The following is a 25,963-nucleotide window of genomic DNA, read 5'->3' as shown; positions in this document are numbered from 1 at the left end:
GCACTGTGGGATTCTATGGTTTTAGAGCCTTCAGCTAGTGGAAACAGTTTATTCTTCCACAGATCCACCCTGTCCTTCCCTGTAGATATTTTATAGACATCTATCAGATCGCCCCCTCAACCTTCTGAACGTGCGAGAATAAAGGCCTAATCTCTCCTCGTAACCTAACACCTGAAGTCCGGGTATCATTCCTGTAAAAGTGACGCGTGTGAAGCATTGACCACTTGCTTTGCTTTGCCAGGCCTCGCTGTGGAAATGTCCACCTGGGACGGTGTGATAGTGACACCCTCGGAGAAAGCTTACGAGAAGCCCCCCGAAAAGAAGGAGGGTGAGGAGGAGGCCACGGAAGGAGCAGAGGAAGAGGAGGAAAACATGGAGACGACGGAGTGAGGGAGGCTGCTGTGACATTTAATGGTACGTGCCGTCTCGCCTGGGCCCGCTGCTCTGCCTGGTGTGGTCACCGAGATTCGTTTTAACTTCACCGTCGAGTTGCAAGATGCCTTCGGTTTATCCTGTCAGACTCCCGACTCCCTCCTGACAACAACTGGCACCTCTCTCCCCAAGCTGAGAAACATTGAAGTGGGCTGACTAACGCACCTTGTTAAAAGGAAATGAAATCCCTGTGGCAGCGCTGACTATTTAAGCTCAAACGGTGCCCAGCGCCATTAGAACATAGAACAGTACAGCACAGAACAGGCCCTTCGGCCCACGATGTAGTGCCGAGCTTCATCTGAAACCAAGATCAAGCTATCCCACTCCCTATCATCCTGGTGTGCTCCATGTGCCTATCCAATAACCGCTTAAATGTTCCTAAAGTGTCTGACTCCACTATCACTGCAGGCAGTCCATTCCACACCCCAACCACTCTCTGCGTAAAGAACCTACCTCTGATATCCTTCCTATATCTCCCACCACGAACCCTATAGTTATGCCCCCTTGTAATAGCTCCATCCACCCGAGGAAATAGTCTTTGAACGTTCACTCTATCTACCCCCTTCATCATTTTATAAACCTCTATTAAGTCTCCCCTCAGCCTCCTCCACTCCAGAGAGAACAGCCCTAGCTCCCTCAACCTTTCCTCATAAGACCTACCCTCCAAACCATTGTGTTGACAAAAGATGTTAATAGTTTAAAAGAGTCACGTTAATAGCTCCGATGTTTGGTGTCAAACCCTGAGATGGGACCAGAAGGGGGGAGTTGTTAACGTTGATTCAAGTTAAATGTTGCCACTTTAAATGTGGCCGGAGGGAGGTCATAGAGGTTTACAGCATGGAAACAGGCCCTTCGGCCCAACTTGTCCATGCCGCCCTTTTTTTTTTTAAACCCCTAAGCTAGTCCCAATTGCCCGCACTTGGCCCATATCCCTCTATACCCATCGTACCCATGTACCTGTCTAAACACTTTTTAAAAGACAAAATTGTACCCGCCTCTACTACTGCCTCTGGCAGCTCGTTCCAGACACTCCCCTCCCTCTGTGTGGAAAAATTGCCCCTCTGGGCCCTTTTGTATCTCTCACCTTGAACATAAGAACTAGGAGTGGGCCATCTGGCCCCTCGAGCCTGCTCCGCCATTCAATAAGATCATGGCTGATCATTTCGTGGGCTCAGCTCCACTTACCCGCCCGCTCACCATAACCCTTAATTCCTTTACTGTTCAAAAATCTATCTATCCTTGCCTTAAAAACATTCAATGAGGGAGCCTCAACTGGGCTACAGATTCACAACCCTTTGGATGAAGAAGTTCCTCCTCAACTCAGTCCCAAATCTGCTCCCCCTTATTTTGAGACCATGCCTTCTAGTTTCACCCGCCAGTGGAAACAACTCCCCTGCTTCTATCTTATCTATTCCCTTATGACCTATGCCCTCTAGTTTTAGACTCCCCTACCTTTGGGAAAAGATATTGACTATCTAGCTGATCTGTGTCCCTCATTATTTTATAGACCTCTATAAGATCACCCCTCAGCCTCCTACACTTCAGAGAAAAAAGTCCCAGTCTATTCAGCCTCTCCTTATAACTCAATCCATCAAGTCCTAGGAGCATCCTAGTCAATCTCTTCTGCACTCTTTCTAGTTTAATAATCTTTCTATAATAGGGTGACCAGACCTGTACACATGGCCGTGTATCCTGTCTATCCTGGGGGGATTGGAGCAAATCCACAAGATCCTTGTGTTCCTGGTCGTTCCCGGCCAGGTTTGCGATCTCACTGCATTGAGTCCGATGCCACAGTGCGATGCTGAGGGTGGGGCTGCACTGTCAGCAATGCTGTGCCTCGGACAGTAACCGCTGTTGGACAAGGTGTGGGAGGGAGGGGATTGTCCTGGGGCCCCGGGGCCAGTGTTACTCCCTGTCCTGGGGCCCCGGGGCCAGTGTTACTCCCTGTCCTGGGGCCCCGGGGCCAGTGTTACTCCCTGTCCTGGGGCCCCGGGGCCAGCGTTACTCCCTGTCCTGGGGCCCCGGGGCCAGCGTTACTCCCTGTCCTGGGGCCCCGGGGCCAGTGTTACTCCCTGTCCTGGGGCCCCGGGGCCAGTGTTACTCCCTGTCCTGGCGCTGTGCAAAGGCTACTAAAATCTCCCCCGTTGTTAGCACTGTGCGGGGCTCGCGCTTGCCCATATGAACCTCTGCACTTCAAGATCATGTACGTGAGAGAGCTCCCGGGTCCCCGCTCACTCTCCTGGCTGCGTCTCCTGGGTTGAACCCGTTTTGCCTGACTGATCTCAGGGGTTCAGTCATGTCCGCCAACACACACACACACCGGCTAAAGATGTTCTTCCTCCTCCCCTCTCTCTCTTTCAGATGAGTCTCCTGTGACTGAACAGCATTCTGACACCGCACGCTTCAGCTTCAAACGCTGGACCAAGCACCAGTCTGTCGCCCTGTGCGTTTCTACCCTGTTTCTATTTGTAGTTGATATCAAGTTAAAATAAAGTTGGGTTTTTTTTGGTTTGTTTTATATCCGTTTTCCTGGTCCGCTGGTGAAACGCAGAGCCGGATGATTTCTCTAATGGTTTGTCGACTTTGGCCAGCAGGAGGATGCCAAGCGTGGGATGTGTGTGCCTTGCTGTCTCAAAGTCCTTGCACGCTTTACTTAGCAATTACACTGAGGGTATCAGTAAGTCTGCTGGCAGTGCACCCTACTCCAAGCTCTCGGTGAGGGTAAACATAGAAACACGGAAGGTAGGAACAGGAGGAGGCCATTCGGCCCTTCGAGCCTGCTCTGCCATCCATCACCATCATGGCTGATCATCCAACTCAATAGCCTAATCCTGCTTTCCCCCCATAACCTTTGACCCCGTTCGCCCCAAGTGCTATATCCAGCCGACTCTCGAATACATTCAATGTTTTGGCATCAACCACTTCCTGTGGGAATGAATTCCACAGGCTCACCGGGTGAAGAAATGTCTCCTCACCTCCGTCCTAAATGGTCTACCCCGAATCCTCAGACTGTGACCCCTGGTTCTGGGCTCCCCCCACCATCGGGAACATCCTCCCTGCATCTACCCTGTCTAGTCCTGTTAGAATTTTATAAGATTCTGTGAGATCCCCCCTCATTCATCTGAACTCCAGTGAAAATATTCCTAACCGCCATCCCCCGAATCAGCCTGGTATATCATACCTGGGAGTGCGTTACAGACTGGAATCTAATCGAGGGGTTCGGGGTTGTTTATATATAGAATAACAGATACCCGGGAGTGAGTTACAGACTGGAATCTAATCGAGGGGTTCGGGGTGGTTTATATATGGAATAACAGATACCCGGGAGTGAGTTACAGACTGGAATCTAATCGAGGGGTTCGGGGTTTATATATAGAATAACATACCCGGGAGTGAGTTACAGACTGGAATCTAATCGAGGGGTTCGGGGTTGTTTATATATAGAATAACATACCCGGGAGTGCGTTACAGACTGGAATCTAATCGAGGGGTTCGGGGTTGTTTATATATAGAATAACATACCCGGGAGTGCGTTACAGACTGGAATCTAATCAAGATGTTTGGGGTGGTTTATATATATATAATAACAGACACCTGGGAGTGAGTTACAGACTGGAATCTAATCAAGATGTTTGGGGTGGTTTATATATATAATAACAGATACTCGGGAGTGAGTTGCAGACTGGAATCTAATCGAGGGGTTCAGAGTGGTTTATATATAGAATAACAGATACTCGGGAGTGAGTTGCAGACTGGAATCTAATCGAGGGGTTCAGGGTGGTTTATATATAGAATAACAGATACCCAGGAGTGAGTTACGGACTGGATTCTAATTGAGTGGTGTTCTTTTTAGCCGCAGACTTTTGCTTGGATTTCTGGTGTTACTCCAGGCAGGTGTATGATGGTCCAGGAATAAAGAATCCTGCAAAGTGAAGGTTAAAGTGTAGACCTCCAGCTCCAGAATCGTGCACTAAGGCAGCCTCTTTGTGTCAACTTTCGCCAGTGTAATTACTTCCTCCTCCTCGATGGGGCAGGCGGGGGTTACAGAGAAACATTGAGACAGGATCTAGAGTATCCGTCAGGCCCCAGGAAGCTTCTGCAGGATATGTCTGATCTCCTATTCTCACCCCATTGCCATATCCCTTTGTTTTTGGATACTATCCTGGATAACCCTCTCTGAGCCTCCACAGGCTGTTGAGGTGGCAAATATCCATAAGACATGAGCAGAATTAGGCCACTTGGCCCATCGAGTCTGCCTGCCATTCAACCATGGCTGATATTTTTCTCATCCCCATTCTGCCTTTTCCCCATAACCCCGATCCCCTTATCAATGAAGAACCTATCTATCTCTGCCTTAGAGACTCAATGACCTGGCCTCCACAGCCTTCTGTGGCAAAGAGTTTCACACATTCACCACTCTCTGGCTGAAGAAATTTCTCCTCATCTCTGTTTTAAAGGATCGTCCCTTTAGCCTGAGGTTGTGCTCTCTGGTTCTAGTTTCTCCTACTAGTGGAACCATCCCCTCCACGTCCACTCTATCCAGGCCTCGCAGTATCCAGTAAGTTTCGATAAGATCCCCCCCTTATCCTTCTAAACTCCCAACAAGTACAGACCCAGAGTCCTCAACCGTTCCTCATACGACAAGCTCTTCATTCCAGGGATCATTCTTGTGAACCTCTGGACCCTTTCCAAGGCCAGCACATTCTTCCTTGAATATGGGGCTCAAAACTGCTCACAATACTCCAAATGGGGTCTGACCAGAGCCTTATACAGCCTCAGAAGTACATCCCAGCTCTTGTATTCTAGCCCTCTCGACATGAATGCTAACATTGCATTTGCCTTCCTAACTGCCGACTGAACCTGCACGTTAACCTTAAGAGAATCTTGAACAATGACTCCCAAGTCCCTTTGTGCTTCTGATTTCCTAAGCATTTCCCCATTTGGAAAATAGTCTCTGCCTCCATTCCTCCTTCCAAAGTGCATAACCTCTCACAAACTGATGAGACAGAGTACAGGAATGAGATAGAGAATAATCTTTCCCTCAATGTCAACAAAATGAAGGAGATTGTCATCGACTTCAGGAAGCGTAAAGGAGAACATATCCCTGTCTAAACGGGGATGAAGTAGAAAGGGTCGAGAGCGTCAAGGTTTTAGGTGTCCAGATCACCAACAACCTGTCCTGGTCCCCCCATGCCCACACTATAGTCTATATAGGGAGACTACAGTCCCTCAGGGGACCCAAACTGTGCGCAGTGTTCCAGGTGAGGCCTCACCAACACCCTGGACAATTGCAACAAAACCTCCCTATTTTTAAACTCCAGCCCCTTTGCAATAAAGGCCCAAACATCAAGATAGAAGCAAGATACTGCGGATGCTGGGATCTGAAACAAAGTCATGATGTGGAGATGCCGGCGTTGGACTGGGGTAAACACAGTAAGAAGTTTAACAACACCAGGTTAAAGTCCAACAGGTTTATTTGGTAGCAAAAGCCACACAAGCTTTCAGAGCCCCAAGCCCCTGCTTCAGGTGAGTGGGAATTCTGTTCACAAACAGGGCATATAAAGACACAGACTCAATTTACATGAATAATGGTTGGAATGCGAATACTTACAGCTAATCAAGTCTTTAAGATACAAACAATGTGAGTGGAGAGAGCATCAAGACAGGTTAAAGAGATGTGTATTGTCTCCAGACAGGATAGCCAGTGAGACTCTGCAGGTCCAGGCAAGTTGTGAGGATTACAAATAGTGTGACATGAACCCAATATCCCGGTTGAGGCCCTCCTCGTGTGTGCGGAACTTGGCTATCAGTTTCTGCTCAGCGACTCTGCGCCGTCGTGTGTCGCGAAGGCCGCCTTGGAGAACGCTTACCCGAATATCAGAGGCCGAATGCCCGTGACCGCTGAAGTGCTCCCCAACAGGAAGAGAACAGTCTTGCCTGGTGATTGTCGAGCGGTGTTCATTCATCCGTTGTCGCAGCGTCTGCTTGGTTTCCCCAATGTACCATGTCTCGGGAAAGGAAAGGATGTCCCGAGGCGTGGTACATTGGGGAAACCATGCAGACGCTGCGACAACAGATGAATGAACACCGCTCGACAATCACCAGGCAAGACTGTTCTCTTCCTGTTGGGGAGCACTTCAGCGGTCACGGGCATTCGGCCTCTGATATTCGGGTAAGCGTTCTCCAAGGCGGCCTTCACGACACACGACAGCGCAGAGTCGCTGAGCAGAAACTGATAGCCAAGTTCCGCACACACGAGGACGGCCTCAACCGGGATATTGGGTTCATGTCACACTATTTGTAATCCCCACAGCTTGCCTGGACCTGCAGAGTCTCACTGGCTGTCCTGTCTGGAGACAATACACATCTTTTTAGCCTGTCTTGATGCTCCCTCCACTCACGTTGTTTGTATCTTAAAGATTGATTAGCTGTAAGTATTCGCATTCCAACCATTATTCTGTAAATTGAGTTTGTGTCTTTATATGCCTTGTTTGTGAACAGAATTCCCACTCGCCTGAAGAAGGGGCTTGGGGCTCCGAAAGCTTGTTTGGCTTTTGCTACCAAATAAGCCTGTTGGACTTTAACCTGGTGTTGTTAAACCTCTTAATCTGAAACAAAAGCAGAAATTGCTGGAAAATCTCAGCAGGTCTGACAGGATCCTGACTCGAAACGCTGGCTCTATTCTTTCCCCAGATGCTATCAGACTCACTGAGGATTTTCCAGCATTCTGGTGAAGGTCCAAGTGCCGTTTGCCGCCTTAACGACTTGTTGGACCTGCCTGCCAGCTTTCGCGATGCGGGCACTAGAACGCGGTGTGCAGCTGTCGAGCTGGGGGGGGCAAGAGGGTCGAGGTTGTCGGTGGGTAGCCATCCCCCAGTGGGAGCTCGGCCGGTGTCTGTGGCAGGGCAGCTAACTGCACCCCGACAAGGGGACGCAGTCTGTGTGTGTGTTTTTTCTGGCTCAGTGTTAAAGCCGGACAGTAACTTTTGTCCGCATTCATGGTCAGTTCTGCCATTGAGACTTTGGTGAGCCGGGAGTGGCATTTGATCCCCTGTTTCATTCTGCGGTAGGATTTTATTGGAACGTTGCACACTGACCTCCAGAACTCTCTCTCCCCCTTCCCATCCTGTTTTCTGGAATACTCATTGAACAGAGTACAGTACAGCGGCGGAACAGGCCCTTCGGCCCACCATGCTGTGCTGTACATGATGCCAAATTAAACTAATCCCTTCCATCTGCCCATGCTCCATATCCCTCCAATCCTTGCTTATTCATTGTGCCTATCTAAAAGCCCCTTACACCCCCCTATCGTATCTGCCTCCACCACCACCCCCGGCAGCGCATTCCAGACACCCACCACTCTCTGTGTAAAAAACACTTACCCCTCACATCTCCTTTGAACTTCCCCCCTCTCACCTTAAGTGTGCGCCCCCTAGTGTTAGACATTTCAACTCTGGGGAACAAGATTCTGACTGTCAAACCTATCTACGCCTCTCATAATTTTATAGACTTCTGTCAGGTCTCCCCTCAGCCTCTGTTGCTCCAGAGAAAACAATCCTAGTTTGTCCAGCCTCTCCTTATCGTTCACACCCTCTAATCCAGGCAGCAAATCTCTGCATCCTCTCCAAAGCCTCCACATCCTTCCTGTAAATGCGGCGCCCACAATTGAACGCAGTACTCTAAGTGCGGCACTTTATAATGATGTCAGAGCCACTGGATGATAGTCATTATACACCTATGACCGTGCGGCCAAATTCCCCTCTAACTCGATTTTCAAGTTTGCTGACGACACCACCGTAGTGGGTCGGATCTCAAACAATGACGAGACAGAGTACAGGAAGGAGATCGAGAATCTGGTGAACTGGTGCGGCAACAATAATCTCTCCCTCAATGTCAACAAAACGAAGGAGATTGTCATCGACTTCAGGAAGCGTAAAGGAGAACATGCCCCTGTCTACATCAACGGGGACGAAGTAGAAAGGGTCGAAAGCTTCACGTTTTTAGGTGTCCAGATCACCAACAACCTGTCCTGGTCCCCCCCGTGCCGACACTATAGTTAAGAAAGCCCCACCAACCCCTCTACTTTCTCAGAAGACTCAGTAAATTTGGCATGTCAGCTACGACTCTCACCAACTTTTACAGATACACCATAGAAAGCATTCTTTCTGGTTGTATCACAGCTTGGTCTGGGGCTCCTGCTCTGCCCAAGGCCGCAAGGAACTACAAAAGGGTCGTGAATTTAGCCCAATCCATCACGCAAACCAGCCTCCCATCCATTGACTCTGTCTACACTTCCCGCTGCCTCGGGAAAAGCAGCCAGCATAATTAAGGACCTCACGCACCCCGGACATTCTCTCTTCCACCTTCTTCCATCGGGAAAAGTCTGAGGTCACGTACCAACCGACTCAAGAACAGCTTCTTCCCTGCTGCCGTCAGACTTTTGAATGGACCTACCTCGCATTAAGTTGATCTTTCTCTACACCCTAGCTATGACTGTAACAGGGCGGCACGGTGGCACAGTGGGTTAGCACTGCTGCTTCACAGCTCCAGGGACCTGGGTTCGATTCCCGGCTTGGGTCACTGTCTGTGTGGAGTTTGCGCATTCTCTTCGTGTCTGCGTGGGTTTCCTCTGGGTGCTCTGGTTTCCTCCCACAGTCCAAAGATGTGCGGGTTAGGTTGACTGGCCATGCTAAAATTGCCCTTAGTGTCCTGGGATGCGTAGGTTAGAGGGATTAGTGGGTAAATATGTAGGGATATGGGGGTAGGGTCTGGGTGGGATTGTGGTTGGTGCAGACTCGATGGGCCGAATGGCCTTTCTCTGTGCTGTAGGGTTTCTAAGATTCTAAGACTACATTCTGCACCCTTCTCTATGAACGGTATGCTAAATCTGTATAGCGCGCAAGAAACAATGCTTTTCACTGTATGTTAATACATGTGACAATAATAAATCAAATCTAAGTTTTATAAAGCTGCAACATCTTGACTCTTTGACTCAATGCCCCGACCAATAAAGGCAAGCGCGCCATCCGCCTTCTGTACCACCCTATCTACTTGTGTGGCCACTGTCAGGGAGCTATGGACTTGATCCTCGGGATCCCCCTGTGCATCAGTGGTGTTCGGGGTCCTGCCATTAACTACACACTCCCCCTAACCATGTCTTTGATTCTTCCACATTCCTCCCCAGCAGAACATCCACTTGTTTCTGTTCGTCCAGAATAAAATACTTGGAGTTGTGTTCATGACTCAGGAATGCTGGTAAAAATCTCATAGAATCAGAGGTTTACAGCATGGAAACAGGCCCTTCGGCCCAACCTGTCCATGCTGCCCTTTTTTTTAAACCACTAAACTAATCCCAAATGCCCGCATTTGGTCCATATCCCTCTATACCCATCGTACCCATGTAACTGTCTAAACGCTTTTTAAAAGACAACATTGTACCCGCCTCTACTACTACCTCTGGCAGCTCGTTCCAGACACTCACCACCCTCTGTGTGAAAAAATTGCCCCTCTGGACACTTTTGTATCTCTCCCCTCTCACCTTAAACCTACGCCCTCTAGTTTTAGACTCCCCTACCTTTGGGAAAAGATATTGACTATCTAGCTGATCTGTGCCCCTCATTATTTTTTAGACCTCTATAAGATCACCCCTCGGCCTCCTACGCTCCAGAGAAAAAAGTCCCAGTCTATCCAGCCTCTCCTTATAACTAGTTGTCTAACATCGTCCCTGCTGTGTCCAGACAGGCCGTTAAACCTTTTAATTCCAAAGATTTAGATACTCGTTCATTCCCTGTGACTGATCTTTTGTTCACTGAAGTTTGATGGATATAAATGTCAAATAAGAAGTGTTCTTTGACCTTGATTATTTGATTTGAATCATAAATTCCTACAGTGCAGAAAGAGGCCATTCGGCCCATCGAATCCCACCCAGGCCCCATTCCCACAACCCCACATATTTACCCTGCTCATCCCCCTGACATTAGGAACAATTTAGCATGGCCATTCCCCATAACCTGCACATCTTTGGATACTGAGGGAGAATTTAGCACGGCCGATGCACCTAACCAGCACATCTTTCAGACTGCGGGAGGAAACCGGAGCACCCGGAGGAAACCCGCGCAGACACGGGGAGAACGTGCAGACTCCGCACAGACAGTGACCCAAGCCTCTGGGGAGGCAATGGCCCAGTGGTATTACCGCTACACTATTAATCCAGAAACTCAGCTAATGTTCTGGGGACCCGGGTTCGAATCCCCGCCACGGCAGATGGTGGAATTTGAATTCAATAAAAAATATCTGGAATTAAGAATCTACTGATGACCCATTGTTGGAAAAACCCATCTGGTTCCCTTTAGGGAAGGAAATCTGCCGTCCTTACCCCGGTCTGGCCTACATGTGACTCCAGAGCCACAGCAATGTGGTTGACTCTCAACTGCCTTCCAAGGGCAACTAGGGATGGGCAATAAATGCTGGTCCAGCCAGCGACACCCATGTCCCAGGAATGAATAATAGAATTCCGGCCTCAGGTCACTGTTAGGTGGATTGGCCGAGCTAAGTTGCCCCTTAGTGTCCAAAGATGTGTAGGTTAGGTGGATTGGCCATGCTAAATTGCCCCTTAGTGTCCAAAGATGTGCAGGTTAGGTGGATTGGCCATGCTAAGTTGCCCCTTAGTGTCCAAAGATGTGTAGGTTAGGTGGATTGGCCATGCTAAGTTGCCCCTTAGTGTCCAAAGATGTGCAGGTTAGGTGGATTGGCCATGCTAAGTTGCCCCTTAGTGTCCAAAGGTGTGCAGGTTAGGTGGATTGGCCACGCTAAGTTGCCCCTTAGTGTCCAAAGATGTGTAGGTTAGGTGGATTGGCCATGCTAAGTTGCCCCTTAGTGTCCAAAGATGTGCAGGTTAGGTGGATTGGCCATGCTAAGTTGCCCCTTAGTGTCCAAAGATGTGCAGGTTAGGTGGATTGGCCATGCTAAGTTGCCCCTTAGTGTCCAAAGATGTGCAGGTTAGGTGGATTGGCCATGCTAAGTTGCCCCTTAGTGTCCAAAGATGTGCAGGTTAGGTGGATTGGCCATGCTAAGTTGCCCCTTAGTGTCCAAAGATGTGTAGGTTAGGTGGATTGGCCATGCTAAGTTGCCCCTTAGTGTCCAAAGATGTGCAGGTTAGGTGGATTGGCCATGCTAAATTGCCCCTTAATTTGAGAGGAATCAGCAGGGTAAATATGTGGGGTTACAGGGATAGGGCCTGGGTGGGATTGTGGTCGGTGCAGACTCGATGGGCCGAATGGCCTCCTTCTGCACTGTAGGGATTCTCTGATTCTGGAACTCGAGCAGGCCCAATCAGCACAAGTGTTGAAACAAAGTTGGGGGTAGAAAAGCGAGGCGAAGCATTTGACTGCCAGGATCTTGGGCGCAGCCGGGCCCCGGGGATTAACCCCTCCATCCGGGAGACGCCGGGGTCATCCTGCAGGGCTCCAAAACCAGAGGCAGCTGCAACCCACAGCTGGAAGTTTGCATTTTGGCTGCGGCGGGCGGACAGTACTAGAGTGGCCCACCAGATGGCAGCATCCCTCAGCTGATTGCACCTCATGTCCAGAGGAGGACGCTGCAGCGAAAGGGGACCATTCGGCCCGTCCCTCGCTTTCCAGAACCTCTGCTCCAAGCGCAACGAATTGATAAATCGCAATCCAACCTCCCCTGCCAGTTGTCTTGACCCTGTCCAAGGCTGGCAGCTCAAGCCAGGGCTGCTGCCCCTGAGTGCATCCCAAAAGGGGGGGGTGTTGGGGAAAGCGAGAGTAGTCCGTATTGTGATGCCCCTAGCAGTCGGATAGCTTGCCAAGCGGAAAGCACAGACTCTCCCACAGGCATGTCCGCTACGACTTGGGGGCGACACAGCGGGTTAGCACTGCTGCCTCACAGCACCAGGGACCTGCGTTCGATTCCCGGCTTGGGTCACTGTCTGTGTGGAGTTTGCACATTCTCCCCGTGTCTGCTTGGGTTTCCTCCGGGTTCTCCGGTTTTCTCCCACGCTCCAAAGATGTGCGGGTTAGGGTGGACTGGCCATGCTAAATTGCTCCTTAGGTTCTGGGATGTGTAGATTAAAGGGATTAGCGGGGTAAATGTATGGGGATAGGGCCTGGACGGGATTGTGTTCGGTGCTGACTCGATGGGCCGAATGGCCCCCTTCTGCACTGTAAGATTCTATGATTCTCATCAAAGTTTACAGATGCACCAGAGAAAGCATTCTTTCTGGTTGTATCACAGCTTGGTCTGGGGCTCCTGTTCTGCCCAAGACCGCAAGGAACTACAAAGGGTTGTGAATGTAGCCCAATCCATCTCGCAAACCAGCCTCCCATCCATTGACTCTGTCTACACTTCCCGCTGCCTCGGGAAAAGCAGCCGGCATAATTAAGGACCCCCCCACACACCCCGGACATTCTCTCTTCCACCTTCTTCCGTCGGGGACACGTACCGACCGACTCAAGAACAGCTTCTTCCCTGCTGCCGTCAGACTTTTGAATGGACCTACCTCGCATTAAGTTGATCTTTCTCTACACCCTAGCTATGACTGTAACACTACATTCTGCACCCTCTCCTTTCCTTCTCTATGAACGGTATGCTTTGTATAGTGCGCACGAAACAATACTTTTCACTGCATGTTAATACATGTGACAAGAATAAACCAAATCTAATCAAACAGAGAGGGAGGCAGACAGCTGGCCTTGTGTTAAACAAGTTAATTAACACCCCAGCGGAACCTGTGGTGAGTTACAGAACAGATTCATTGACTGATGCATCACGGAACCCATGAAATGGGGGCAGGAGGAGACCATTCGGCCCATCGAGCCTGCTCCACCATTCAATACTATCACGGGCTTCAGATCCATTATCCCGCCCGCTTCCTAAATCCCTTAACTCACCCGAGAGACAGAAACCCTGTCAATCCCCCGGGCCGTAAATATACTCAACGCTGGAACATCGACCACCCCTCTGGGGGAGAGAATCCCAACGATTCACAAACCCTCTGAGTGAAGCGATTTCTCCCCAATCTCAGTCCTAAACAATCGCCCCCTCTACCCTGAGACTGTGCCCCCCCTTACCCTGGGACTGTGCCCCCCCTTACCCTGAGACTGTGTCCCCCCTTACCCTGAGACTGTCCCCCTTACCCTGAGACTGTGTCCCCCCTTACCCTGAGACTGTGCCCCCCTTACCCTGAGACTGTGCCCCCCCTTACCCTGAGACTGTGCCCCCCCTTACCCTGAGACTGTGCCCCCCCTTACCCTGAGACTGTGCCCCCCCTTACCCTGAGACTGTGCCCCCCCCTTACCCTGAGACTGTGCCCCCCCTTACCCTGAGACTGTGCCCCCCCTTACTCTGAGACTGTGCCCCCCATGTTTCAGATTCCCCCAACCAGCGGAAACAATCTCTCAGCGTTCACCCCATCAAACCCCTTCAGAATTTTCCACATTTCAATGAGATCGCCTCTCATTCTCCGTAACTCCAGAGAACAGAAGCCCAATTTACTCAGCCTCCCATCACAGGGCAACCCCCTCATCCCCGCGAGTAACCTCGTGTGTGTGTGTCAAAGTATGTGTGTATGTCTGTATGTGTCTGTATGTGTGTGTGCATGATGTGTGTGCGTGTCTGTGTGTGCGTGTCTGTGTGTGCGTGTCTGTGTGTGCGTGTCTGTGTGTGCGTGTCTGTGTGTGCGTGTCTGTGTGTGTGTCTGTATGTGCGTGTGTGTGTGTGCCTGTGTGTGCGTGTCTGTGTGTGTGTCTGTATGTGCGTGTGTGTGCGTGCCTGTGTGTGCGTGTCTGTGTGTGTGTCTGTATGTGCGTGTGTGTGTGTGCGTGTCTGTGTGTGCGTGTCTGTGTGTGCATGTCTGTATGTGCGTGTCTCTATGTGTGCGTGTCTGTGTGTGCGTGCCTGTGTGTGCGTGCCTGTGTGCGCGTGCCAGTGTGTGCGTGTCTGTGTGTGCGTGTCTGTGTGTGCGTGTCTGTGTGTGCGTGTCTGTGTGTGCGTGTCTGTGTGTGTGTCTGTATGTGCGTGTGTGTGTGTGCCTGTGTGTGCGTGTCTGTGTGTGTGTCTGTATGTGCGTGTGTGTGCGTGCCTGTGTGTGCGTGTCTGTGTGTGTGTCTGTATGTGCGTGTGTGTGTGTGCGTGTCTGTGTGTGCATGTCTGTATGTGCGTGTCTCTATGTGTGCGTGTCTGTGTGTGCGTGCCTGTGTGTGCGTGCCTGTGTGCGCGTGCCAGTGTGTGCGTGTCTGTGTGTGCGTGTCTGTGTGTGCGTGTCTGTGTGTGTGTCTGTATGTGCGTGTGTGTGCGTGTCTCTGTGTGCGTGTCTGTGTGTGCATGTCTGTGTGTGCGTGTGTGTGCGTGCCTGTGTGTGCGTGTGTGTGCGTGTCTGTGTGTGCGTGCCTGTGTGTGCGTGTGTGTGCGTGTGTGTGCGTGTCTGTGTGTGCGTGTCTGTGTGTGTGTTTGTGTGTGCGTGCCTGTGTGTGCGTGTCTGTGTGTGTGTCTGTGTGTGCGTGTCTGTGTGTGTGCGTGTCTGTGTGTGTGTGTGTGTGTGTGCGTGTCTGTGTGTGCGTGTCTGTGTGTGTGCGTGTCTGTGTGTGTGCGTGTCTGTGTGTGTGTGTGTGTGTGTGTGTGTCTGTGTGTGCGTGTCTGTGTGTGCGTGTGTGTGTGCGTGTCTGTGTGTGCGTGTCTGTGTGTGCGTGTCTGTGTGTGCGTGTCTGTGTGTGCGTGTCTGTGTGTGTGTGTGTGTGTGTCTGTGTGTGCGTGTCTGTGTGTGCGTGTGTGTGCGTGTCTGTGTGTGCGTGTCTGTGTGTGCGTGCCTGTGTGTGCGTGTCTGTGTGTGTGTTTGTGTGTGCATGCCTGTGTGTGCGTGTCTGTGTGTGCGTGTGTGTGTGTGTGTGTCTGTGTGTGCGTGTCTGTGTGTGTGCGTGTCTGTGTGTGTGCGTGTCTGTGTGTGTGTGTGTCTGTGTGTGCGTGTCTGTGTGTGAGTGTGTGTGTGAGTGTGTGCCTGAGTGTGTCTCAGTGGAGAAGGGTCTGCATCTGGCACGGAAAGGGTTAAAGCATCCGGTCCCATTTCAAGTCCACACACTGTCACTCAGACCCCCCCCCGCTCCCTCTCTCTCCTGCACCCCCTCCCCCCCACCCTCTCCCTCCCTCCTAATCTGATACCACACATCCGCTATTGAATACATTGCAGCAATCCCAGTGAAAGCCGCTCCGTCGACACTGAACCTCACATTATCCAGGGGTATTGAAGCGGGGAGGAATTCCACTTGTTCCGGAACCCAAGGAGAAGATCCAGACAGGATCAGCAACTGGAGGAAAGAGACAGAGAGAGAGAGAGCGAGGGAAGCAGCTTCACGCGGGAGGGTCGGGAAGGGGGCTTGGGGACATTCGGGTGGCGAATTGATAGCAAGGTGGCAACCTGCTTATCGATCGCAGAATCCCCAGTCACCAACTCATTGTGTAACCTTCTTCAGAAAGGGAGTCGACTCAGTTCGTTGGAAGAAGGAGACAGAGAGCGAGAGAGGAGGAGGAGTGCGTCCGACGGGGGGACACAGTAAAAGAGGGGTGAGAGAGAGAGAGAGAGAGAGTGCGTTGAGATTAGGGGAGAGTGTGTGTGTGAGGAAGTAGGAGAGAGTGGGGGTGGGAGGGGGAAGGACATTGAGAGGCGAGGAGAGGGTGCAATAGGAGAGGGGGGTAAGAGTGAGAGGGAGCGGAGGGGGAGGCAGGTCGAGTGAGGAAAGGGGGAGAGGCAGTTGGAGAGGGGATTACTGTGGGAGGGTCAGTGCTGAGGGAGCGCCGCACTGTGGGAGGGTCAGTGCTGAGGGAGCGCCGCACTGTGGGAGGGTCAGTGCGGAGGGAGCGCCGCACTGTGGGGTGGTCAGTGCTGAGGGAGCGCCGCACTGTGGGGTGGTCAGTGCTGAGGGAGCGCCGCACTGTGGGGTGGTCAGTGCTGAGGGAGCACCGCACTGTGGGAGGGTCAGTGCTGAGGGAGCGCCGCACTGTGGGAGGGTCAGCGCTGAGGGAGCGCCGCACTGTGGGAAGGTCAGCGCTGAGGGAGCGCCGCACTGCGGGAGGGTCAGTGCTGAGGGAGCGCCGCACTGTGGGAGGGTCAGTGCTGAGGGAGCGCCGCACTGTGGGGTGGTCAGTGCTGTAGGAGCGCCGCACTGTGGGAGGGTCAGTGCTGAGGGAGCGCCGCACTGTGGGGTGGTCAGTGCTGAGGGAGCGCCGCACTGTGGGAGGGTCAGTGCTGAGGGAGTGCCGCACTGTGGGAGGGTCAGTGCTGAGGGAGCGCCGCACTGTGGGAGGGTCAGTGCTGAGGGAGCGCCGCACTGTGGGAGGGTCAGTGCTGAGGGAGCGCCGCACTGTGGGAGGGTCAGTGCTGAGGGAGCGCCGCACTGTGGGAGGGTCAGCGCTGAGGGAGCGCCGCACTGTGGGAGGGTCAGCGCTGAGGGAGCGCCGCACTGTGGGAGGGTCAGCGCTGAGGGAGCGCCGCACTGTGGGAGGGTCAGTGCTGAGGGAGCGCCGCACTGTGGGAGGGTCGGTGCTGAGGGAGCGCCGCACTGCGGGAGCTGCAGAAGGTGTGGCCAAAGAGGGAGTGAGGAGAGAGGGAAAGTGTGAGAGGTGAGGGAGAGTGATGAAGTGCTTTGGATGAGCATTGTCCTTCAGGGGGGCGCATTGAGGGAGGCAGCCAGGCTCGGGGTTGCTCTGGATGGGCTGGGCAGAGGGTGCCATGGGGCAGTGGTGGCCTTCCTGGGCTGTGTGGGGCCTCTTGCAGCTGGCCGGTGCCTCCATCCCCGAGCCGCTGACCATCGCCGTGGTGCTGCCCCAGAACAACACGGCCTACCCCTGGGCGTGGCAGAGGGTGGGACCCGCCGTGAGGCTGGCCAGGGACCACATCAACCGCGACCCCGGGCTGCTGGCTGGCCACCGCCTCCGCTACGTGTTCGGGAACTGCGAGGACGGGCAGGGCACCTGCTCCGAGTCCATCGCCCCCCTGGTGGCCGTCGACCTCAAGTTCGCCAGCAACCCCGACGTCTTCGTGGGGCCCGGCTGCGTCTACACGGCGGCGCCCGTGGCCCGCTTCACCGGGCACTGGAAGGTGCCCATGTTGACGGCCGGGGCGCCCGCTTACGGCTTCTCCTCCCGCTTGCACAGCTACCCGCTGATGACCCGGACGGGCCCCTCCCACGGCAAGCTGGGCGAATATGTGGCCCTGGTTCACCAGCGCTTCAACTGGACGCGGAGGGCCCTGATTATCTACAACGACGAAAAGACCGATGACCGACCCTGCTACTTCGCCGTGGAGGGTCTGTACCAGGAGATGCCCAAGTTCAGGAACCTAACGGTGGTGGACATCCCCTTCAAGGAGAGCAGCTCCATCGACTACGCCTCCCTCATCCAGGAGGTCAGGCAGAAAGGCCGGAGTGAGTACCAGAATCTCCCCTTTCCTCTCGGTGAGCGAGATACAGGAGGCCATTCAGCCCATCGAGCCAACACTTCTGCAGCCGCCTCCCAGTTGGTTCCCCCAAGATCCTTCTCCTTCCCCGAGTTATCCTCCTTTCACAACACTTTAGAATAGAATCCCTACAGAATGTAGTGTTACAGTCACAGCTAGGGTGTAGAGAAAGATCAACTCAATGCGAGGTAGCTCCATTCAAAAGTCTGACGGCAGCAGGGAAGAAGCTGTTCTTGAGTCGGCCGGTACGTGACCTCAGACTTTTGTATCTTTTTCCCGACGGAAGAAGGTGGAAGAGAGAATGTCCGGGGTGCGTGGGGATCCTTGATTATGCCGGCTGCTTTTCCCCGAGGCAGCGGGAAGTGTAGACAGAGTCAATGGAGTGCAGAAGGAGGCCATTCGGCCCATCGAGTCTGCACCGACCACAATCCCACCCAGACCCTATCCCCATAACCCCACGTATTTACCCCGCTAGTCCCCTTGACACTAAGGGACAATTTAGCATGGCCAATCCACCTAACCCGCACATCTTTGGACACTAAGGGACAATTTAGCATGGCCAATCCCCCTAACCTACACATCTTTGGACACTAAGGGACAATTTAGCATGGCCAATCCACCTAACCTTCACATCTTTAGACACTAAGGGACAATTTAGCATGGCCAATCCACCTAACCTACACATCTTTGGACACTAAGGGACAATTTAGCATGGCCAATCCACCTAACCTACACATCTTTAGACACCAAGGGGCAATTTAGCACGGCCAATCCACCTAACCTACACATCTTTGGACACTAAGGGAAAATTTAGCATGGCCAATCCACCCTAACCCGCACATCTTTGGACACGAAGGGACAATTTAGCATGGCCAATCCACCTAACCCGCACATCTTTGGACACTAAGGGACAATTTAGCATGGCCAATCCACCCTAACCCGCACATCTTTGGACACGAAGGGACAATTTAGCATGGCCAATCCACCTAACCCGCACATCTTCGGACACTAAGGGACAATTTAGCATGGCCAATCCACCCTAACCCGCACATCTTTGGACACTAAGGGACAATTTAGCATGGCCAATCCACCTAACCCGCACATCTTTGGACACTAAGGGGCAATTTAGCATGGCCAACCCCCCTGACCCGCACATCTCTCAGACTGTGGGAGGAAACCGGAGCTCCCGGTGGAAACCCACGCAGACACGGGGAGAACGTGCAGACTCCAAACAGACAGTGACCCAAGCCGGGAATCGAATCCTGGGTCCCTGGCGCTGTGAGGCAGCAGTGCTAACCCACTGTGCCACCGTGCCGCTCCAGATATCTATTAAGCTGATCTTTCTCTGTACCCTAGCTATGACTGCAACTCTACATTGCAAAGAACAAAGAAAATTACAGCACAGGAACAGGTCCTTCGGCCCTCCAAGCCTGCACCGACCATGCTGCCCCGACTGAACTAAAACCCCCTACCCTTCCGGGGACCGTATCCCTCTATTCCCATCCTATTCATGTATTCTGCACCCTCTCCTTTCCTTCTCTATGAACGGTATGTTTTGTCAGTATAGCGCGCAAGAAACAATACTTTTCACTGTAGCCCAGTCCCATCACTCAAACCAACCTCCCATGCATTGACTCTGTCTACACTTCCCGCTGCCTCGGGGAAAAGCAGCCAGCATAATTAAGGACCCCCACGCACCCCGGACATTCTCTCTTCCACCTTCCTCCGTCGGGAAAAAGATAGAAAAGTCTGAGGTCACGTACCGACCGACTCAAGAACAGCTTCTTCCCTGCTGCCGTCAGATTTTTGAATGGACCTACCTCGCATTAAGTTGATCTTTCTCTACACCCTAGCTATGACTGTAACACTACATTCTGCACCCTCTCCCTTCCTTCTCCGCTTGGGAGGCACGGTGGCACAGTGGGTTAGCACTGCTGCCTCACAACGTCAGGGACCCGGATTCGATTCCCGGCTCGGTTCACTGTCTGTGTGGAGTTTGCACATTCTCCCCGTGTCTGCGTGGGTTTCCTCCGGATGCTCCGGTTTCCTCCCACAGTCCCAAAGATGTGCAGGTTAGGGGGATTGGCCATGATAAATTGCCCCTTAGTGTCCAAAGATGTGCGGGTTAGGGGGATTGGCCATGCTAAATTGCCCCTTAGTGTCCAAAGATGTTCAGGTTAGGTGGATTGGCCATGCTAAATTGCCCCTTAGTGTCCAAAGACGTGCGGGTTAGGTGGATTGGCCATGCTAAATTGCCCCTTAGTGTCCAAAGATGTGCGGGTTAGGGGGATTGGCCGTGCTAAATTGCCCCTTAGTGTCCAAAGATGTGTAGGTTAGGGGGATTGGCCATGCTAAATTGTCCCTTAGTGTCCAAAGATGTGTAGGTTAGGGGGATTGGCCATGCTAAATTGTCCCTCAGTGTCCAAAGATGTGTAGGTTAGGGGGATTGGCCGTGCTAAATTGTCCCTTAGTGTCCAAAGATGTGTAGGTTAGGTGGATTGGCCATGCTAAATTGTCCCTTAGTGTCCAAAGATGTGTAGGTTAGGTGGATTGGCCATGCTAAATTGTCCCTTAGTGTCCAAAGACGTGCAGGTTAGGGTGCATTGGCCGTGCTAAATTGTCCCTCAGTGTACCCGAACAGGCGCCGGAGTGTGGGCGACTCGGGGATTTTCGCAGTAACTTCATTGCAGTGTTAATGTAAGCCGATTTGTGACACTAAAAACTAAAATAGAAGAATCATAGAACATTTGCAGTGCAGAAGGAGGCCATTCAGCCCATCGAGTCTGCACTGGCTCTCTGAAAGGGCGTTGGACCCAATTCCACTCCCCCTGCCTTATCCTGCTCCCCCCAAACCTTGCACATTCTCTCCCCAGACAGAAATCCAATTCCCCATTTCGATGACCCCTCGATCGAACCATGCGTCCACCGCCCTCTCAGGAAGATTGTTCCAGACTTCCACAACCACCCTCTGGGGGGGGGGGGGGGGGGGGGAAAACAACCTTTCCTCCCCATCACTTCTACCACGCCCCCCCCCCCCCTCCCTCCCCCCTTTCAGCCATCATTTTGAACCTGTGCCCTCCAGTTTTTGATGAACTCTTGAGAGGGAACAATTTGGGAGTGGGCGGGAGCGGAAGGAGGGAATGGACGGACATAGTGATGGTGGGAGGCAGGAGTGGGAGGAGGTTGGAGTGGCCAGCACAGAGCAAGGCCTCTTCCTGCCCTGGGAATCCTGTGCGTAAATCTGGTTTTGAACCCCGTCTTGAGAAATAAACAATGCACTTTGTGGATTTATTGAACGTAAGAACTAGGAGCAGGAGGGGGCCATCTGACCCCTCGAGCCTGCTCCGCCATTCAATAAGATCCTGGCTGATCTTTTCGTGGACTCAGCTCCACTTACCCACCCACTCCCCTTAATTCCTGTTCGAAAATCTATCTATCCTTGCCTTAAAAACATTCAATGAGGGAGCCTCAACTGGGCAGAGAATTCCACAGATTCACAACCCTTGTGAAGAAGTTCCTCCTCAACTCAGTCCTAAATCTGCTCCCCCTTATTTTGAGGCAATGCCCCCTAGTTCTAGTTTCACCCGCCAGTGGAAACAACTTCCCTGCTTCTATCTTATCGATTCCCTTCATAATCTTATATGTTTCTATAAGCTCTCCCCTCATTCTTCTGAATTCCAATGAGTATAGCCCCAGTCTACTCAGTCTCTCCTCCTAAGCCAACCCTCTCAACTCCGGAATCAACCCAGTGAATCTCCTCTGCACCCCCTCCAGTGCCAGTATATCCTTTCTCAAGTAAGGAGACCAAAACTGTACGCAGTACTCCAGGTGTGGCCTGAATTTCTGACATTCTCTAAGTTAATGGCTTTAACTCATTTGAAGAAAAGTGTTACGATTCCCAGATTTTTTTTATTATTCATTCGTGGGACATGGGCGTCGCTGACTGGACCAGCATTTATTGCCCATCCCTAGTTGCCCCTTGGAGGGGCAGTTGAGCGTCAACCACATTGCTGTGGCTCTGGAGTCACATGTAGGCCAGACCGGGGTAAGGACGGCAGATTTCCTTCCCTAAAGGGAACCAGATGGGTTTTTCCGACAATGGGCCATCAGTAGATTCTTAATTCCAGATATTTTTTATTGAATTCAAATTCCACCATCTGCCGTGGCGGGATTCGAACCCGGGGTCCCCCAGAACATTAGCTGAGCTTCTGGATTAATAGTCTGGCGATAATACCACGAGGCCATTGCCTAGTGCTATTTTGTGCTGTGGTTTAATGGGAGGGAGGGAGAGAGAGAGAGAGCGCTTTAAGTCGGGTGGGAGTGAGAATACTAGATCGGGACTGATCCAGTGACTGTTCATCTTAGGCCAGGAACTTGGATGAAGATCCGTGTCGAGCGATTTACCGAGACTCTAATACTCTATTGCCTTTTTGATTTGATTTGAATTTGATTTGATTTATTATTGTCACATGTATTGGGATACAGTGAAAAGTATTGTTTCTTGCGCGCTATACAGACAAAGCATACCGTTCATAGAGAAGGAAAGGAGAGGGTGCAGAATGTAGTCAGAATAATAGAGGCCATTCAGCCCATCGAGTCTGCACCGACCACAATCCCACCCAGGCCCTATCCCCGTAACCCCACATATTTACCCTGCTAATCCCCTGACACTAGGGACAATTTAGCACGGCCAATCAGCGTAACCCACACATCTTTGGAGCACCCGGAGGAAACCCACACAGATACGAGGAGAATGTGCAAACTCCACACAGACAGTGTCCTGAGATGCGTAGGTTAGAGGGATTAGTGGGTAAAATATGTAGGGATATGGGGGTAGGGCCTGGGTGGGATTGTGGTCGGTGCAGACTCGATGGGCCGAATGGCCTCCTTCTGCACTGTAGGGTTTCTATGAACATGGTTCCCGGCACTGTGAGGCAGCAGTGCTAACCCACTGTGCCACCTCACTCTGCCACGGTGCTGCCGCTGCACCGTTGCAAGAATCTGACATTAACTGGAGCCAGACCCAATCCATTTCCACCTTGGTATACTTCTGCACTACAGTTCTACAAGTAGAAACGTAGTTTTTCTAGTTGTATCCGATCCCCCAAGCGGAATTGGGTTTAAACCCAGTAACTGTGAACCATGAAATGTTAATTTTTCACCGTTTAAATAATAGTCCATTTTACTATTATTCCTTCCAAAGTGGATAACCTCACACTTACCAACGTTATACTCCATCTGCCAGATCCTCGCCCACTCACTCAGCCTATCCAAATCTCTCTGCAGACTTTCCGCACCCTCCACGCAATTCGCTTTCCCACTCATCTTTGTATCATCCGCAAACTTTGTCACCCTACACTCGGTCCCCTCCTCCAGATCGTCTACGTATATGGTAAACAGTTGAGGCCCCAGCACCGATCCCTGCGGCACGCCACTAGTCACTGATTGCCAACCGGAAAAGCACCCATTTATTCCGACTCTCTGCTTCCTGTTGGATAGCCAATCCCCAATCCACGCGAACACTTTACCCCCAACTCTGTGTACCCTAATCTTATGATGTGGAGATGCCGGCGTTGGACTGGGGTGAACACAGTAAGAAGTCTCACAACACCAGGTTAAAGTCCAACAGGTTTATTTGGTAGCAAATACCATAAGCTTTCGGAGCACAGCTCCTTCGTCAGATGGAGTGGAAATCTGCTCTGTTTGATGAGCAGACACTGTTTGAGAGCAGATTTCCACTCCATCTGACGAAGGAGCAGCGCTCCGAAAGCTTATGGTATTTGCTACCAAATAAACCTGTTGGACTTTAACCTGGTGTTGTGAGACTTCTTACTACCTTTATCTTATGCAGCAACCTTTTGTGAGGCACCTTATCGAATGCCTTAGAACATAGAACATAGAACATAGAACAGTACAGCACAGAACAGGCCCTTCGGCCCACGATGTTGTGCCGAGCTTTATCTGAAACCAAGATCAAGCTATCCCACTCCCTATCATCCTGGTGTGCTCCATGTGCCTATCCAATAACCGCTTAAATGTTTCTAAAGTGTCTGACTCCACTATCACTGCAGGCAGTCCATTCCACACCCCAACCACTCTCTGCGTAAAGAACCTACCTCTGATATCCGTCCTGTATCTCCCACCACGAACCCTATAGTTATGCCCCCTTGTAATAGCTCCATCCACCCGAGGAAATAGTCTTTGAACGTTCACTCTATCTATCCCCTTCATCATTTTATACACCTCTATTAAGTCTCCCCTCAGCCTCCTCCGCTCCAGAGAGAGGGAATTCCAGCCTTCTGGAAATCTAAATACACCACATCTACCGGTTCCCCTCTGTCAACGTGTGAAGGAAGTTGATAACTCTGGCAATTGTTCTGATTCACAGGGGAATATATCACAAGGGTTTAGCCTGAGTTTTATACTTTCTCTTACGGGTTTGGTGGGACAACTGAAGGTTCTTCCTTAGGGTAGAAAAGTCAAGTACTAGGGGACATAGGTTTAGGTGCGTGGGGAGAGGTTTAGAGGAGATGTGCGAGGTAGGTTTTTTTACACAGAGGGTGGTGAATGTCTGGAACGCACTGCCAGGGGAGGTGGTGGGAGGAGGTAGGATAGCGGCATTTAAAGGGGCAACTAGACAAATACCTAAATAGGATGGGAATAGGATTCCGTAAGTGCAGACGGTTTTAGTTTAGGCGGGCATCATGCTCGACGCGGGTTTGGAAGGCCGAAGGGCCCGTTCCTGTGCTGTTCCTTGTGGCAAGATCATCCTTTCACCTCTCAAGAACTAGGTTCAAATCCAGCCCACACATATAGGCTACACTAATTCACACAGAACATGTCTTCTGATAAACAAAGCCAGTCAGACACTGCACAATGGTACAGTCATGGTAAGGTTGGGAAAGAGTTGAGGTAATTTTGCTGTGTTACAACAATTCCATCTCTCCAGCATCAACATTTCTGGTCTCGAGCAACACAGAGTTGAATAATTTTACTACGCTTCACCTCAAATTAAAAATATAATTCCAGGACCCAAGTACTGCAGATACTGAAAAAATCCAGAAAAATAAATTGGAATACCAAGCAAGTCTGGCAAGACCTGAGTATATGAAAACTACGGCTGTTATTGTCATAGAAACCCTACAGTGCAGAAGGAGGCCATTCGGCCCATCGAGTCTGCACCGACCACAATCCCACCCAGGCCCTACCCCCACATATTTTACCCACTAATCTCTCTAACCTACACATCCCAGGACACTAAGGGGCAATTTTTTAACCTGGCCAATCAACCTAACCCGCACATCTTTGGACTGTGGGAGGAAACCGGAGCACCCGGAGGAAACCCACGCAGACACGAGGAGAATGTGCAAACTCCACACAGACAGTGACCCGAGCCGGGAATCGAACCCGGGACCTTGGAGCTGTGAAGCAGCAGTGCTAACCACTGTGTTACCGTGACGCCCTAACATGTATTGTGTACCACAATAGCACACAAACTTCAATTCTCAATACTTAGTAAAAGCAATCACCTAAAATTGGCCTTTATCAATCGAGGGATTGAGTTTAGGAGTCGGGGGATAATGATGCAGCTATATAAGACCCTCGTCAGACCCCACTTGGAGTACTGCGCTCAGTTCTGGTCGCCTCATTACAGGAAGGATGTGGAAAAGATTGAAAGGGTGCAGAGGCGATTTACAAGGATGTTGCCTGGATTGAGTGGCATGCCTTATGAGGATAGGCTGAGGGAGCTCGGTCTTTTCTCCTTGGAGAGACGTAGGATGAGAGGAGACCTAATAGAGGTGTATAAGATGTTGAGAGGCATAGATCGGGTGGACTCTCAGAGGCTTTTCCCCAGGGTGGAAATGGCTGCTACGAGAGGACACGGGTTTAAGGTGCTGGGGGGGGGGTAGGTACAGGGGAAATGTTAGGGGGAAGTTTTTCACACAGAGGGTGGTGGGCGAGTGGAATCGGCTGCCGTCAGTGGTGGTGGAGGCGAACTCAATAGGGTCTTTTAAGAGGCTCCTGGATGAGTACATGGGACTTAATAGGATGGAGGGTTATAGG

General features: G+C 51.5%; 1 protein-coding gene and 1 long non-coding RNA gene across 2 annotated transcripts in view; both read left to right on the top strand.

Annotated features, from left to right (window-relative positions):
• The first annotated feature begins 240 nt into the window (after positions 1-240).
• Positions 241-2,950, top strand: LOC144485829 (uncharacterized). The gene is made up of 2 exons (XR_013496192.1): positions 241-414; positions 2,794-2,950. It is a non-coding gene; the product is annotated as an uncharacterized LOC144485829 (long non-coding RNA).
• Positions 2,951-17,078: 14,128 nt separating this feature from the next.
• LOC144485834 (atrial natriuretic peptide receptor 1-like) overlaps positions 17,079-25,963 on the top strand; it is an 89,097-nt gene continuing 80,212 nt past the window's right edge. The window contains exon 1 of the mRNA XM_078203907.1: positions 17,079-17,867. Within this exon, the coding sequence (XP_078060033.1) occupies positions 17,153-17,867 (715 nt within the window). The 5' untranslated portion in view covers positions 17,079-17,152. The remainder of the gene's footprint in view (positions 17,868-25,963) is intronic.

Source organism: Mustelus asterias, unplaced genomic scaffold (assembly GCF_964213995.1).
Source record: "Mustelus asterias unplaced genomic scaffold, sMusAst1.hap1.1 HAP1_SCAFFOLD_229, whole genome shotgun sequence".
NCBI classification, from domain to species: Eukaryota; Metazoa; Chordata; class Chondrichthyes; order Carcharhiniformes; family Triakidae; genus Mustelus; species Mustelus asterias.
This window is presented reverse-complemented; position numbering and strand designations above follow the sequence as displayed.